The 15735-nt window shown below is 40.1% G+C and overlaps 1 protein-coding gene across 1 annotated transcript in view; it reads left to right on the top strand.

Annotated features, from left to right (window-relative positions):
* The window catches only part of SORBS2 (sorbin and SH3 domain containing 2), a 488340-nt gene that overhangs the window by 412422 nt on the left and 60183 nt on the right, over positions 1–15735 (top strand). The window contains exons 16-18 of the mRNA XM_082244055.1: positions 8885–8934; positions 12872–13047; positions 13692–15266. Of these exons, the coding sequence (XP_082100181.1) occupies positions 8885–8934; positions 12872–13047; positions 13692–15266 (1801 nt within the window). The remainder of the gene's footprint in view (positions 1–8884; positions 8935–12871; positions 13048–13691; positions 15267–15735) is intronic.

Below are 15735 nucleotides of genomic sequence, written 5' to 3'. Positions count from 1 at the left end.
CGTGGCTCGCTCCCGCGATCCTCTAGCAGAAACCGCAGACGCACTGATCGCCCCGTGGGGGCAATACCAGCTAATATATGCCTTCCCTCCTCTCGCGTTACTGCCAAGACTTCTTCGCAGGGTAGAGGAGGAAGGAATCCCAGTAATCCTGGTAGCTCCGGACTGGCCTCGTCGAGCTTGGTACGCCGACATGGTCAGACTGGTGGCGGACGTCCCATGGAGACTTCCTCTCAGAGAGGATCTACTGTCTCAGGGACCGATCTTCCATCCTGCTTTACGATCGCTGGCTTTAACGGCCTGGCTATTGAGACCCAGGTGCTGAAGGACAAAGGTTTGTCAGCTTCAGTTATTCCTACTCTAGTTGAAGCAAGGAAAGCGACTTCCAGAAAGATTTATCATCGCACATGGAAGTCCTACATTGCATGGTGTGAACCTTTGGGGTTCCGTCCTCGGTCTTATTCGATTAGTCGAATATTGGCTTTTCTGCAACAAGGGGTTGAGCAGAAACTGGCCTTGAGTACTATCAAGGGTCAGGTCTCAGCATTAGCCATCTTCTTTCAGAAGCCTTTGGCTACTCATTCCTTGGTGCGGAATTTCATCCAGGGGGTGCGACATCTGGCTCCGCCAGTGCACGCGCCGTTACCCCCCTGGGATCTTAATTTAGTGTTGTCGGTTCTTCAGAAACCTCCCTTTGAAGATATTAGGGAGATTCCTCTACCCACGTTGTCCCAGAAGGTGGCCTTCTTGGTGGCTATTACTTCTGCACGCAGGGTGTCAGAACTGGCCGCATTATCTTGTCGTTCACCATATCTGGTGGTTCATAGAGATAAGGTGGTTCTTCGTCCGAATCCATCCTTCCTACCAAAAGTGGTTTCAGAATTTCATCTGAATGAAGAAATTGTATTACCTTCCCTGTGTCCTAAGCCCAGTCATCCTCGGGAATTTGCTTTGCACTCCTTGGATGTGGTCCGGGCGATCAGGGTATACTTGAAAACGACAGACTCGTTTCGCAAGACGGATTCACTTTTTGTGATCCCAGATGGACCCAAAAAGGGGTTGCCTGCATCTGCCGCGACCATTTCTAGATGGATCAGACAGACGGTAGTGCAGGCTTATTCTATTAAGGGTCGGGAGCCCCCGTTCCCTGTTAAGGCGCACTCCACTCGGGCACTTAGTGCGTCATGGGCCTTTCGCCATCAGGCGTCAGTGGTCCAGGTGTGCAAGGCGGCTACCTGGTCGTCGGTGCATACCTTCTCTAAACATTATAAAGTTGATGTAATGGCATCGTCTGATGCCTCATTTGGCCGCAAGGTTTTGCAGGCCGCAATTTGAGGAGACCAGTGGTCTACCTCGAGGGTTTTTTTCCGTTGGAAAATTTTTTCTTTAGCCTCATTCTTTGTTTATAATGAGCCTTTAAAACTTCTAGTTTGGCACCGGTTGGGCCTACTAGATTGGATTTGATTTTGTCAATCCCACCCCTCATTTGTGGCACTGCTTCTGGATGTCCCAGCTCTTGAGAATCAAGAAGACTACGTCTGTCAATGAGCGATAGAGAAAAATGGATTTTTGTAAGAACTTACCGTAAAATCCTTTTCTCTTAAGCTCATTGACAGACGTAGTACCCGCCCCTCTATCATTGAGTTGGGTTGGGTTAAATTCTCTGTACTGCTTTAAACAGAACTGATTCCCTGTAGCAGAGAGAGGGAGGATATACCCTCAGGGACTGCCCCCTAGGGTGGAGCCAGAACGTTTTTGTCATTCTGCCTAGTCCTACTCCTGCGGAGACAACATAACCCAGCTCTTGAGAATCAAGAAGACTACGTCTGTCAATGAGCTTAAGAGAAAAGGATTTTACGGTAAGTTCTTACAAAAATCCATTTTTTTCACATTCTGCTATATAACATTCTCAAAAAAAAAAAAATTAAAAATCACGTTTTATCATTTTAGGCTAATTTGTTTTCTGCTACATATTTTTGGTAAAAAAAAATCACAATAGGCGTATTTTGATTGGTTTCCGCAAAAGTTATTGCGTCTACTAACTACGGGAAAGATTGATGTCATTTTTATTGTTTTGTTTTTTTTACTAGTAATGGCGGCGATCTGCGATTTTTTGCGGGACTGCGACATTGCGGCGGAGAGATCGGACCCCTGACTGACATTTTTGACACTTTTGGGGGTACCAGTGACATTACTAGAGTAATCAGTGCTAAAAATATGCACTGTTACTGTAATTATAACACTGGCAGGGAAGGAGTTAACCCTATGGGTGATCAATGGGTTAAATGTGAGCCTAGTGGAGTGATTCTAACTGTGGGGGGGCATGGCTTGTGAAATAACCATAGAAACATGTGATCCTATATAGAAGGATCACATGAGCTCTGTGATCATTTCTGGGAGAAGAACAGTTGGCTGTGTTTACAACAGCTGACCGTTCTTCTCTCTCAGCGGGGAACGATCGCGGGTGTCAGGCGGCAATCGGAGCCGCCTGACCTGTGCATCGGCTTTCCGCTGCCAAATAAGGGCGGGAGTGCGGCGGTGGCGCGCGCTCTCCCCCTAGCTTCCTGCACGCGGCCGACGTAGGTCTACGTTGGTTTGCGCAGGAGAGTCACCCTGCCACAGTAAAAAGGCGGCAGGTGGTCGGGAAGTGGTTAAATGGGGGAAACAGAAAAAAAACCTGTAAGACAAAGCCATAATGAGCTAGTATGCTGATTATGAAATACTTACATTAGAACGAAGCCTTCCAGCGTTGCCCACACACTGCTGAGATGGCAGACATCTTCCCCAGTGTTTCTTCTGGGTACGCAGGCTCTGGCGCTGTGGGTGGCTAGAGCTGCGATGATGTCACACACAGAGAGCGCGGGAGCCGCTGGTCATGGCACAGGGCTCTGAAGAAACAGCACGGGATGGCGTTCCTTCAGAGTGCATGCGCCGATGAAGTCATCGGCGGCATATATAGTAAATATCTCCTAAACAGTGCAAGTTTTGAAGATATTTAAAGTATCCATAGGTAAGCCTTATTATAGGTTTACCTATAGGCACAAACAAACCAAGGAAATTTTCTTCATTTTTAACTAACAAGAATGTACAGTATAACACAATAAAAAAAACTATTCAAATACTAATACTGCTTTGCCTGGAATATATCATTTACTTATAGCTGAATGGTGCGATGCTTGTGAGAAAATGTAGCCAGTGCTTTCTAATTTACCCTTCTATTCAATGTTATCTGAACCCCAATACCAGAACGTAACAATTAGTTAGTTTTTATCAAATATCTTTGAAGTGAGGGAAATTCCAGGTTACCCCCAGGGTCACTAGAACAAGTGCCCCGTTGGAAGATTTCCCTGCTTTCCCTGTTCTGGTGATAACCCAAAATTTGGGATTTTCTTCCCCTTTCACCCTTGGTGACATTGGTCACTAGGGGATTACTGATGTGCAGTTGTCCCATCTATATCAGGGGTTCTCAACCTTCTATCACTAACCTTACCCTTTGAGAATATGCAAAATGTTGTGGCAGCCCAGTCTAAAATAGAATATCCTATCAGATCAGAAGCCCCCCGCTCTCACATCAGGAGCCTCAATACATAGATGTTAATAAATTTGTTTGAATTTGAATTTGTTTAGTTGAGACCTACCACTACAGATGATGAGAAATGTAAAGCTGGTCACACGCAGTCTGTGCTGAAACCTTCCAAACCTATGTAGTGCGAGGGCCTGTTTGCTATGATAAAAATGAATAGTTGAATTGAATAATTGTTTGGGCAGACGCAATTATTTTGGTAAAAAAACACTTTAATAAATTCTAATGCACACAAATACAAAAGAATACTCAAATGTTTGGTAAAATATGAGGTTTCGCCAAGTAAATAGATATCAAACATGTCATGCTTTAAAATTGCTTGTGGAATGGCTCCAAAGTACGGCATTTAGAAATCTCCATAGGTGACACTTTATAAGCTTTACAGGTTACCAGTTTAGAGTTACAGAAGAGGTACTGTATGAGAATAATTGCTCTCACTCTGATGTTTGCGGCAATACCTCACATGTGTGCTACGATCGCATACATTCGCCTTTGCACATAGGGACGGGGTGCTTTAGATTTTTTTTTATTTCTATCTCTTTTTTTTTTTTTTTTTTTACATTTTTACGCTGTTTCTTTAAAAAAATGTTTTTAATCACATATATTGCTGTTACAAGGAATGTAAACATCACTTGTGGCAGCAATTGGCAAGTGACAGTTACTCTTTATGGAGATATCTGTGGTCTATTAGATATTGCAGTGGGACACTATTGCAGATGTTGATGGAACACTGGTACCCTGTTACAGATGTTGATGAGACACTGGAACACTGTGACAGATGGTTTTGTGCACTTGTACACTGTGACAGATGTTTTTGTGCATTTGTACACTGTGACAGATGTTTTTGTGCATTTGTACACTGTGACAGATGTTAATTGTCCATGGGCAGACACAGTCAAATGTTGAGAGTCCACTAAGGATACTGACAGATGTTGCAATGTGTGACACTGACAGGAGCTGATGTCGCAATGGCACACCATTACAAATGTTGATGGGACACTGGTACACCGTGACAGATGTTTTTGTTAACTGTACACTGTGACAGATGTTAATGGGACACTAGTACAGATGTTGATATCTACTGGGGGCAGACAGGGACAGACAGTGCTTGGTGCACTGTTGACAGAAGGCTGCAGTCTGTGTGATCTGTTTGTAGCTGAAAAGTAAAATTGTCCGCTACACACATATGGCTGACAGGCTGCAGTGATTCCCCCCTTACCCCCCCCCCCCCACTGAGCTCAGGAGGAGAGCTGACACAGAGGCTCGTGCCTCTGTTTACATTGTGTGAGGACTGTGATTGGACACAGCCATCACAGGATTGCGCCGCTTCATGGCCACACACTCTAACAGGAGGTACGAATACATCCAGTCAGAACAGTGCTACCCACCCAACTGTTTCTGTACAGTGGCCGGGTGGGAAGCAGTTAAAGAACAGTCTGTCTGTTTTTCTTCTATAAACCAATCAGGGAGGGGAATTTATGAAAACTGGAGCAGCCAGAATCTGTAGCAGCTCTGCATGGCGAACAATCAAATATCTTTAATTTTCAAACCTCAACGCTTAAAATAAGCTAAAGGTAGAAACTGGCTGCCAATTTTAAATATAAAAACCTAAAGAAAGATTTATGGGAAGAAGTGAAGGGAACCGGTAGGGAGAAACCGGGCAGGAATTTAGGGGAAGAAGCAAGGTTCCCAGTGTGACACCAGAGGTAAGTCAGTGCATGGTTTGAATTAGGTTAGTATCCCAAGACTCCCATACAGCATTAAATGTATCCAAAGTTTTGTGCAATCTAGCTGGCAGCTGTTACATTAATATTACTACTTCCTTAACTCTATTTAATAAATACGGTAAAGGGTTGGGGGGTTGTCTGTTTCTATTTAGTAGTTATCAGACAGTGTGTTGCAGTTAGGATATATACGAAATCAATCTTTCCAACATCCTTTCAATGCCTCAAATGGGGAAACCCAAGTGGTGTGTTAGAGTATCCAAAGGTATAGTGGACTATTTTTTACAGCCAAGTACTGTATTGGCTTCCTTCCAAAAATATGTGATTCTAGGACAGGTTCACAATAAAATATGATGATCCCAGTGCCGAATTGCATCTCCAGCAAATGTTCCTGACTGTGGGATATATGGGATGCAGTAAATCCAGTGTAAAAACAGTACAATAGGATTTTGTATATTCTCTTTGTATTTCATATATTTAGAATGCTTTTGGGCCTCAGACCAGATCATCTGCCAAATTTTTATTGGGAAGTTCATGTCAAAAAATCTTTTCCAATTTCAGCATATTGGGATATTTAGGGAAGGGATCCTTGGGGACCAACACATGTTTTATAAATGGAGTCCCAATAGTTAAACAGAATTTTGACTTCCCACACATCGGTGCTTTTGAACCTACATTACCTGGTTCTAGTCAAGTAATCCATTTACTTTTTTTTTTACATTTCTGATCTTCTCTCATTTACATTTGTTAACAAGAATTTTACTGAGGTTTTGCTCAAAACAAAGTAGTAATCATCATAGGCAAAAGAAAGACAGTCAAAGTTTTAGACAAGATTTTGCCACATTGATGAATTCACACACTGCTTGCATCGGTCCCTAAAAGTCTAGCAACATTGGAACATAACATGGTAGTTTGTAGTGCACCAAGTGTTAATCGGTGATATCCCTTCTCAGCACCCATTGTCCTTTTTTTTTCCAGAATCCTTCCCAACTGATACAATGTATCTTTTTATTTACAGTGTATGTGGTTGTGTAAAAAATAAAATAAAACATTTACCCCCCCCCCCCTGTTTCTTACTAACCTTTTCCTAAAAAGTTTCCTCTTAATTGTTTTTTTGCTTTGGTTTTTTTTTTGCATTTTTTACTTTTGGAAATAATTTGCTTTGTACTAGATAAACGATTTGTTGTTCTGAAGTTATGATGCCACCAAAAACAAGACAATGGTTCTTTTCAGGTGCATGAAAATACAATGTATACATCAAAATATAAGTAAAAATATATATTGTTGATTGTCTTATATTTCAGCGTAAAAAAAAATCTCTTTGTAAGACTTTAATATAGTTTTGTGGGTTTAATGTCTTCACTTGTACAAAGTGCTTTCTAATAAATTGTTTTTTTAAATGTTGTATTGCCCCTGGAGTACCAATATAAAATTCTAAAAAACATAACTTTTCTTTTCACCTAAATATGGGTTTTTACATGTCATAAAAATGTCATTTTAAAATAAATCAACAGGCATGGTAAGTACTTTTGTCAGTTTCTGCTAGAAGAAATTACAATTGATTATAACAACAATGTTGTTGTTATTGTCTACACAGAATACCCATACAGAATTACCCCAGAATTGGCCCAAATGGATGCTTTCAAAGCACTTTAAAAATATTATGTGAAAATTAATTATTCCTTATAGTGGTCACTGGGGGTGGGGGGTTATTAATGTTTTTCAACAAGTTTCACAGGTCAATTATCCTGCTTTGTCAGGATGTTGTGGACTCATTGCTAAGAGATCTAATGTTGAAAAATTCATTTATATCCGCAATGTCCAAACATTATACATCTTTGTTTCTCTAGCTCAGCCTTTTTCAACCAGGGCGCCTAGGCACCCTGGGGCGCCTTGAGGTTTCTTCAGGGGTGCCTTGGCAAAATGCCTAAAAATTGCCCCACAATTGTATGCAAGCTGGTGGTTGGATGAAGCCTGCCTTTTAGTTACACAAAGCCCCAGGTTTTCATTGTGCACCATTACAGCCTTCTAACTGCCAACCTCCTAACGACCAATGACATCATCAGTTGATAAGGAGGATGTCAGTTGCCTGCGTATCATCCTTGTTTGACCCTCCCCTGCCCCTCTCCATCAACTTTGGGGTCTCATTAGCTGAGTAATGAAGAAAAACGGAGGGAGAGGAGAAACATTTGCAAACTGGTGCAGACTAGTATTCCAAAGTGTATTTGCTTTGGAAGAATAAATCACCTCTAATGTTGGGTGTCCTACTTGGACTTGAGGATGTTGCTGCATTACATAAAACTATTAGAATAGATTTTAAATTTTAGAATGGGGGGTGCCTTGAGACTGTTCATAATTTTAAAAGGGTGGCTCAAGGTAGTGTGGGAGAAAAGAAACATTGGAATACTAGTCAGTACCAGTTTGCAAAAGTGTATTTGCTTTGGAAGAATAAATCACCTCCAATGCTGGGTGTCCTACGTGTATTGATGTTGCTGTACTGTGTAAGACTATAAGAATACTTTTTAGATTTTAGAATGGGGCGCCTCAAGACTGTCCATAATTTTAAAGGGCACCTTGACTGAAAAAAGGTTGAGAAACACTGCTCTAGTTGAATCATATTTCACCTAAATATATAAATAATTGCAGTGGGACATTCCACAGCAGGGGGCAGTAGAGACTCAGCTTAAAATGATCAGGGCATAAAATTAGTGAGCGGTAAAAACACTGGCATGTAGTGGAAGGAAACTGACTAATGTACTCTCCACTCCTGTTGATTAATTTTAGCATGACATTTTTTATGGTGAAATATAAGAAAAACAATATATATTTTTATAGTTTGTATACATTCAACATTCATAGTTCACACCTGAAAAACCCCCTTTTTCATTTTTTTAATGGGATTAATACAAGTTTAGGATGTGGTGCAACCTCTCTGAATGCTGGTTATCCAAATAATCTACAAATATTTTGGAGTGATGATAAGGGGCAAATTGGAGAATAAAATGTGCATCTATAACAACCATTTTGGTAGATGAAATGTGTTCATAAAGCCTAGTAATAAACTTCTCATTTGTGCTTTCCTATTGGTAAGTTAACTATCTGTTTTAATAGTGTAAAAAAAACAAACCTGTCGATCCTGCCAAAAATGGAAATGGTTATGTTATGGAACTGCAGAACATCTCTCCCTCCAGCATTGTGGAGATGAGTAGAAGGGAAGTTTTTTGTAGTTTAGCAAAATAAATGCTGCAGGGCTCACACTGCATTTTCAGTCCAGAAAAGGCAATTTGTTGTCATTTCTGCCAGATTTAAATGGGATAAAACATGGGGAAAATGTTCATGAATTGTAGAGGTCCACTGCATGTGTCCAATGATTTAGAAAAAGAACAACCAATCAAAATCCATCTTGTACCATAGGGTACTTGCACTTACAAATAAGAATGATTTCATGAATATGGTTGTTAATGTTTATTACAATTCATAGGCACTAAGAAGCTTGCAAAAAATGTACTGCTTAAAAAATACAACAACCTACCTTCTCAGAATCTTTTGTATTTAATATCATTTCTTTTTTGTCTTGTAGACCTCTTTATACCAACCCTCCATAGACAAAGGCATGGAAAGACCTTCAAGGTAAAACATATTGTGCCCCCTGTTCAATGTATGGGAGTTTTGCACTCAAGTATTGGATGAGGGCAAAAAAAAAAAAAAAAATAAATAAATAAAGAAGCTTAGAGTCCAAAGTAGACCTAAACCCTAGATGGATGACATTTAGTATTATGGCACAAGTTCCTTTTTTCATAAAATACAGTTTTCACTTTTTTTAGCCTTCTTTTCATCTCAGTGCTGCTGATCACTTCTAACCTTTTTCAGCCACTTCCTATATGCATGCACTTGTCACAGTGTCAGCTGCATACCATTACTCAGGGCTGACTACCTGATAGTGACACTGGTAGACTGTGCAGCTTGGATAGCACAATCCTGGAATGGGCTTGAAAAATAATTCTATGTATGGATATCTTTTTATGAGTACATTGGTCCAGCTTGGACCAATGTAACTTTGCATATATCCTACCTATGGGATCCCTCTGGAATTTGGAAATGACTCTAGTAGGTACCCACACTACAGTGATTTTCACTAGCTTCCGGGTCTGGTGCAGAGAGGCTACCCTGCTGCTTTGTGAACACAGGAGGTTGCCCGCTCAGAACAGCTATCGTTCAGAGAATGCTTTACATTTTCTCATTGAATGCAAAGCATTCCCTGAATGAATGAGGTGGAGAGCATGATATCACCGCCCTGACTATCTAACTTGTGCAATTAAAAAGTGCTTTGCATTTATTGAGAAAATGCAAGGAGGTCTCTGGATGCTGCCCATGCCAAGCTGTCGACCTCCTGTGTTCACAATGCAGCAGGGTAGCCTCTCGACAGCAGACCCAAAAGCTAGTGGAAATAAGAAAAAACTGGGGGGAATCCATACCAGCTTGTGCGATCGGCGAGCCGGAGAAGGAATCTGCCAGTGGCGGAAGTACACCATAGAGAATACCGAGGACCAGATGTCAGCAGTCTCTATGACTCTCGAAGGCGTAACTCCTGGCCTGGCAGTTGTAATTTGTAAATACTGCCGTGATCTCAGCTGGATAGTGGAGATCGTTTTTTTTTTGTTTTTTGTTTTTTAATTTCAGGCTTCCCAGCCTGTAGGAGAGATCTGGGGTCTTATTGACTCCGGATCTCGCCATAAAGAGGACCTGTCATGCACTATTCCTATTACAAGGGATGTTTATATTCCTTGTTATAGGAATAAATGTAATCAAAAAGATAAAGAGAAAGTGTAAAATTAAAAAAAGTAAAAGCGCCCCCGTCCCCGCCTGCTCGCACGCAGAAGTGAATGCATATGTACGTCGTGCCCACATATGTAAATGGCGTTCAATCCACACATGTGAGGTATCGCCGCGAATGTTAGAGCGAGAGCAACAATTCTAGCCCAAGACCTCCTCTGTAACTCTAAACTGGTAACTTGTAAACATTTTTAAAGCATTGCCTATGAAGATTTTTAAGTACCTACGTTTGGCGCCATTCCATGAGTGTTCGCAATTTTAAAATGTAACATGTTAGGTATCTAGTTACTCATCAAAACATCTTCTTTCACATTATACAAAAAAAGTGATAAAATAAATACTTATTGCTAAATATACGATTGCGCTAAACCAAAACCACTGTGTTAATCAATAAACAATAAAATCAACAAAATATGAGCAAAATTATTGGTGCAAGAAATATCTGGTGATAGGTGAAAATAAATATGAATGATAAAATTAATCAGATATAAGTGTCCATAAAATAGCAGCAAAAAATCCGGATGTTAAATAGTATTGGATAAACTTGTTATATGGCACTATACACCTCCACCAGAACACCCAAGATATGCATGCGCTTACCAGAAGCTGTGGACCCCTTATTATAGGGGGTCAAACACGCGGATAAAGTCATAAACACCAGGCATAAAACGGAGGCACCTTTTTCCCGTAACCACTGTAGATCCCAATCTGTTGACCCGGGAGATGGGCTTCCAACCAATACGACCAGGGAAAACAAGAAGGGCTCGATAGTGAAATACGTTAAACCATATATGTTTATTAAGAAAAGGATGCGCTTACAATTAGAAGGTAACAAGAAGCTTAATAGCACATCAAACGGTTCTCCAGTGTACGGATGCCTTCCGCGTTCCACGAGCGTGCCACCGAGAAGCCGGAAGTAAGGATGGCGTAGTCACAGGTCCAAGCGTCCCAACGTGTTTCGTAAGCACGTCGGCTTACGTCATCAGGGGCCTGGAGGTGTATAGTGCCATATAACAAGTTTATCCAATACTATTCAACATCCGGATTTTTTGCTGCTATTTTATGGACTATTTTATGGACACTTATATCTGATTGATTTTATCATTCAATTTATTTTCACCTATCACCAGATATTTCTTTCAATAATTTTTGCTCATATTTTGTTGATTTTATTGTTTATTGATTAACACAGTGGTTTTGGTTTAGCGCAATCGTATATTTAGCAATAAGTATTTATTTTATAATTTCTCACATTTTTTGTGTTGATTGCTGCTTCTAATTTGGGATCACTGCCCCATTGTTTTGTGTTGTTTTTCACTTTGCCAATATTTATGATTCTTTTTTGACATTTCATTTAAAAAGATTCATTTGTTCCCCACGATCTTCTCACTTTGCGCAGGTTTAGGGCTCACCACCTTATATATATTTTTTCATGCAAAAAAAGTGGGCTACTTTTAGTGTTTTGAATTTTTTTAAATTCAGGAAACTGTTTTTTTTTTTTTTTTTTTTAAAAAACGGGTTTGAAAAATTGTTGCACAAATACTGTGTGACATAAAAAGTTGCAATGACTGCCATTTTAGTCCCAAGGGTCTGTGCTAAAAAACATATATAATGTTTGGGGGTTCTGAGTAATTTTCTAGCAAAAAAATGATGTTTTTTACACATAGGAACGGAGTGCCAGAATTGGCCCAGTATGGAAGTGGTTAAAGAGAAAAAAAAAACTCAAAACGCATCTCAAAGTGCGCCTGAAAACCGCATCAACTGCATAGATGTGAACCTAGTGTAAAGGAGAAGTACATCTAAAACTCATTTGACTGTACTTCTGTGGATCACAGGAGTGCAGTTAGTTTCTAAGCCCGCTATCAGCTGACGCCACAGAGCCGATCCTGGCTGGGAAAAGATTTCAACCATATGGTCGGGATCCACCCAGGATCCCATGTCCGCTGAGAGTCTAACTTCTGCCCCTTTCTATTTAGCACAGGGTGTCAGAGCAGAGAGCCAGAGACTAACAGTCACAGCTCTCTGCTCAGAGCTGCTGGGAGAACTGAGCGTTCAGTGGTGTTTAATCACTCAGTTCTCACCCTTAGAGATGGGGCAGGGGACAGATGCAGCATCGCATAGGTAAGTAGGTACCTAGGTAAGTATGATTTTAAAAAAGCAGACCAACCCAAACGTCTCTTTTAACAATAAATATTACAAAGTTATAACAATATTACCTTTGATGTCTGCAGCACACAGAATAGCACCAACATCAAAGCTGGTTTGGGAATAATAAAACACAAATGCATGTGTAGTGGTCAAATGAAAACTATGATGAACCATAATATATTCATATTCCTAGTGCTAAAATCAAAGTTTTCTTTCTGGAAATAAATATGTAAAATGCTTATCTGACAGCGAAGTGACAAACAAAAGCAAAGAGGATAATCCTGGGGCAGTTGTGAGCTGAAATCAGTGTGGGCCTAGCCCTTGCTCTGTTGTGCCATTATTATAATGAATTCATTCCCCACAACAAGAAGTCTGCACTAGGAAGCTGCAATGTCACGCTCTGATTGTTCTTCAGGTTCATATTGATTTTTGGGAGTGAGCCTTGGATACAGGCCAAGCTTCACAATGCACAAATTTAAAGTAGTAAAAGGAAAATGAAACATACCACAAGCATGCGTTCAGCTTCAATATGCTGCCAGTGAGACCGCAAATAAAAAGTTAAATGTTATTTCTTGTTTGTTTGAAGCTCTGCAAGTGACTACAGGAAGAGACGGAAGTCTGAGCCCAGTGTAGGCCATCAGAGAGCCCACAGTGACCAGAATACAAACAGACACAGCCTAAGTCGGACAGGGGTTCAAGGCACAAACACTCTGAGGAAACAACTTATTAACTCTTCACCTCCATCTCCATCGCGATCAAAAGGTATAAGAGATGTTATTCTTACAGTATCACACTTTATACCACAATAGCAACCTGCAAGTAGCTTTCATTAGATTTTAAATTACACTGCAACATCGCCATCTTGTGGTGTAGATATATACACACATTGAAATAAAATGCTTTCAATTTTAGATTATTGCAGTAACACGCAGCCTCTATATTTTGAACATATAATGGCAAAATGTAAAAAAAAAACATTTTATATATTTATTTTTTTCAGTGCAGCTAGTACTTTTGTTGTCTTTAAATATATTTTATAAAAAACATGCTCTTTTACCATATGCAATAAGACCTAGTAGTATTTTCATCTGGGTATTTACCTGACTTCTCCTAATAAAGCCTATGCAACTGCTAGAAGCTTACTAAACAATATGTGTATTTAACCATTTCTGATGTTGAGCAAAAAATGTCATGAAATAAAAACCCTCTTTAACAACCAGCTTCACTTGAGTGTAGAATGGTGTATAAGCTTATTGAGTTTGTGTCATACACTAGGGTTGTGCTCTTTTTAGATGCTTCTTTACTTTTTCTGTTTCACTTTGTTACTAATACTTTATCTTTTGCTGTCAGTCTGTTAATTTCTGGAAATATCTCTTTCTTACCATGCTGCTCTTTGGATTCTAAAGGTGGGGATATTAACAGAATGTATCCCCCCCTCTTCACTTACTCTGTTCACAATCCAAACGCCTCAAAATCCCTAGATTATGGTAGTGGCTATAGTTATCATTTAGCTGTGCCTGATGATACAAAGCGCTCAACTAGCTTTAAGAACGGCTGGCAAATGACTCGGCAGAATGCAGAGGTGTGGAGCAGCACCGAGGAAACGGCATCACCAAAAATGAAGTCGAGGAGCTGTGATGACTTACTAACAGAAGATCACATCAGTTTCTCCAATACCCAGACTAAATCTGAAAGCATGGGGTCTTTGTTATGTGATAATAAGTCAAAGAAGAATAGTTCCTTGGCTTGGGATAATACATTTGCTTCTGAAGGCTGTGGTGTTAACAAGTCCAGGGTTCGCCACAGGTCTGCTCATGACACACCAGGTTTCCTAAAACTCTACAAGAAAATGCACCGCATAAACCGCAAAGACTTAATGACCTCTGAAGTCATTTGCTCCGTTAAGTCTCGAATAATGCAGTATGAGCAGGAACAGCAAAAAGGTATATTTGCAGACTGGAGAACTATATCAGAAGAAGTGCCAAGAGATATGGTTCCAACCAGAATATCAGAGTTTGAGCAGCTTATCCAGAAATCCAAATCTATGCCAAACCTTGGAGATGAGATGCTGTCTGCAGTAAGCTTAGATATTTCCACCAGAAGTTCATGTCCTAAACGTAGGTTTTCCATTGAATCTTTGCTGGATGAAGACACTCCAGATAGACATATACCTCAGGTACAGCACAATGGAAAAACAAAATCTTTGGTTCCTGTTCACATTGAGGTTACAAGTGACCAGATTCCACGGTCACATGCTGAATTATCAGACAGTGATCCTGATGCAGTTGTTTCAGACCTAAGTGACTTTATACAAATTGAAGGATCATCTTTTTGCAGTGAGAGTGATTTTGACCATTATTCCTTTACGTCATCTGAAAGTTTTTATGGGTCTGGACATCACCATCACCACCACCATCATCATCACCATCATCACAGGCACCTTATCAGCTCTTGCAAAGGACGATGTCCAGCTTCATATACACGTTTCACCACCATGTTAAAACACGAGAGGGCTAAACAAGAGAAAAGTGAATCCTCGGGAAAACGGGAAACAGATTCAGGCCTTTCCAAAATTGCTTTTCTTGTTAGTCCAGTGCCTTTTCGTAGGAAAAAAACCTCTACACCCAAGAGGCAATCTGAAAAGAGCCAATGTAAAGCATCTGTGTTTGACGCTCTGGACTCTGCACTTCAGGATATCTGTGACCAAATAAAAGCAGAGAAAAGACGTGGGAGCTTGCCCGATAATAGTATACTCCACAGACTTATTAGTGAGCTTCTTCCAGATGTTCCAGAAAGAAATTCTTCTTTAAAAACTTTTCCATTTAATACTGCTAATATGTCATACTACCAGCTGCCTCAGGATGGTGCTATTCATTACCCACCCTACCAGAATGATTGTGGAAGATTGCCTATCAGTGCCTCTTACCAGGATGTGGATGCAACCAACAACAACTCTCCAGATAGCCCATGCTGCTTTCAAGGTGCTTCAGTATAATATTACCTTCATTTTTATACATTCGTCTTGAGCCATTTCATAATGTCTGAAAATGTGGAGACTTGCACACCAGAAATAGAACTTCCACAGCCATTCCATTTTGTGAATTAGAGATGAAGTAGGAAGTTGCAGTCTGAGCATCTTTAGACCAGATTGAGCTTCATTTTTTGAACAATGTTTACATTTACTTTTTTGCTGCTCAGTCATTTTTTTTAGTGTATTTGTTTTTTTTTTTTTATTGCTTTCTCTTCATCTCTACTTCCAAACAAGCTTCACTGCCTGCTTTCATTTTTACCCGTTCTATATAACCTATTTATTTTGATGTTTTGTGGGACAGTTATGTATCTAATGTTAGTGTAATATATAAGAAAATCAAGTTATGACTGAAGAACTGAGCAAGCACTATATGAAATAATTTCAGCAAATCAGCAAAGAGTTCAACTTAAACATTTTCT

This window comes from Pelophylax lessonae (assembly GCF_965119305.1).
Source record: "Pelophylax lessonae genome assembly, chromosome: 1".
Lineage (NCBI taxonomy): Eukaryota > Metazoa > Chordata > Amphibia > Anura > Ranidae > Pelophylax > Pelophylax lessonae.
This window is presented reverse-complemented; position numbering and strand designations above follow the sequence as displayed.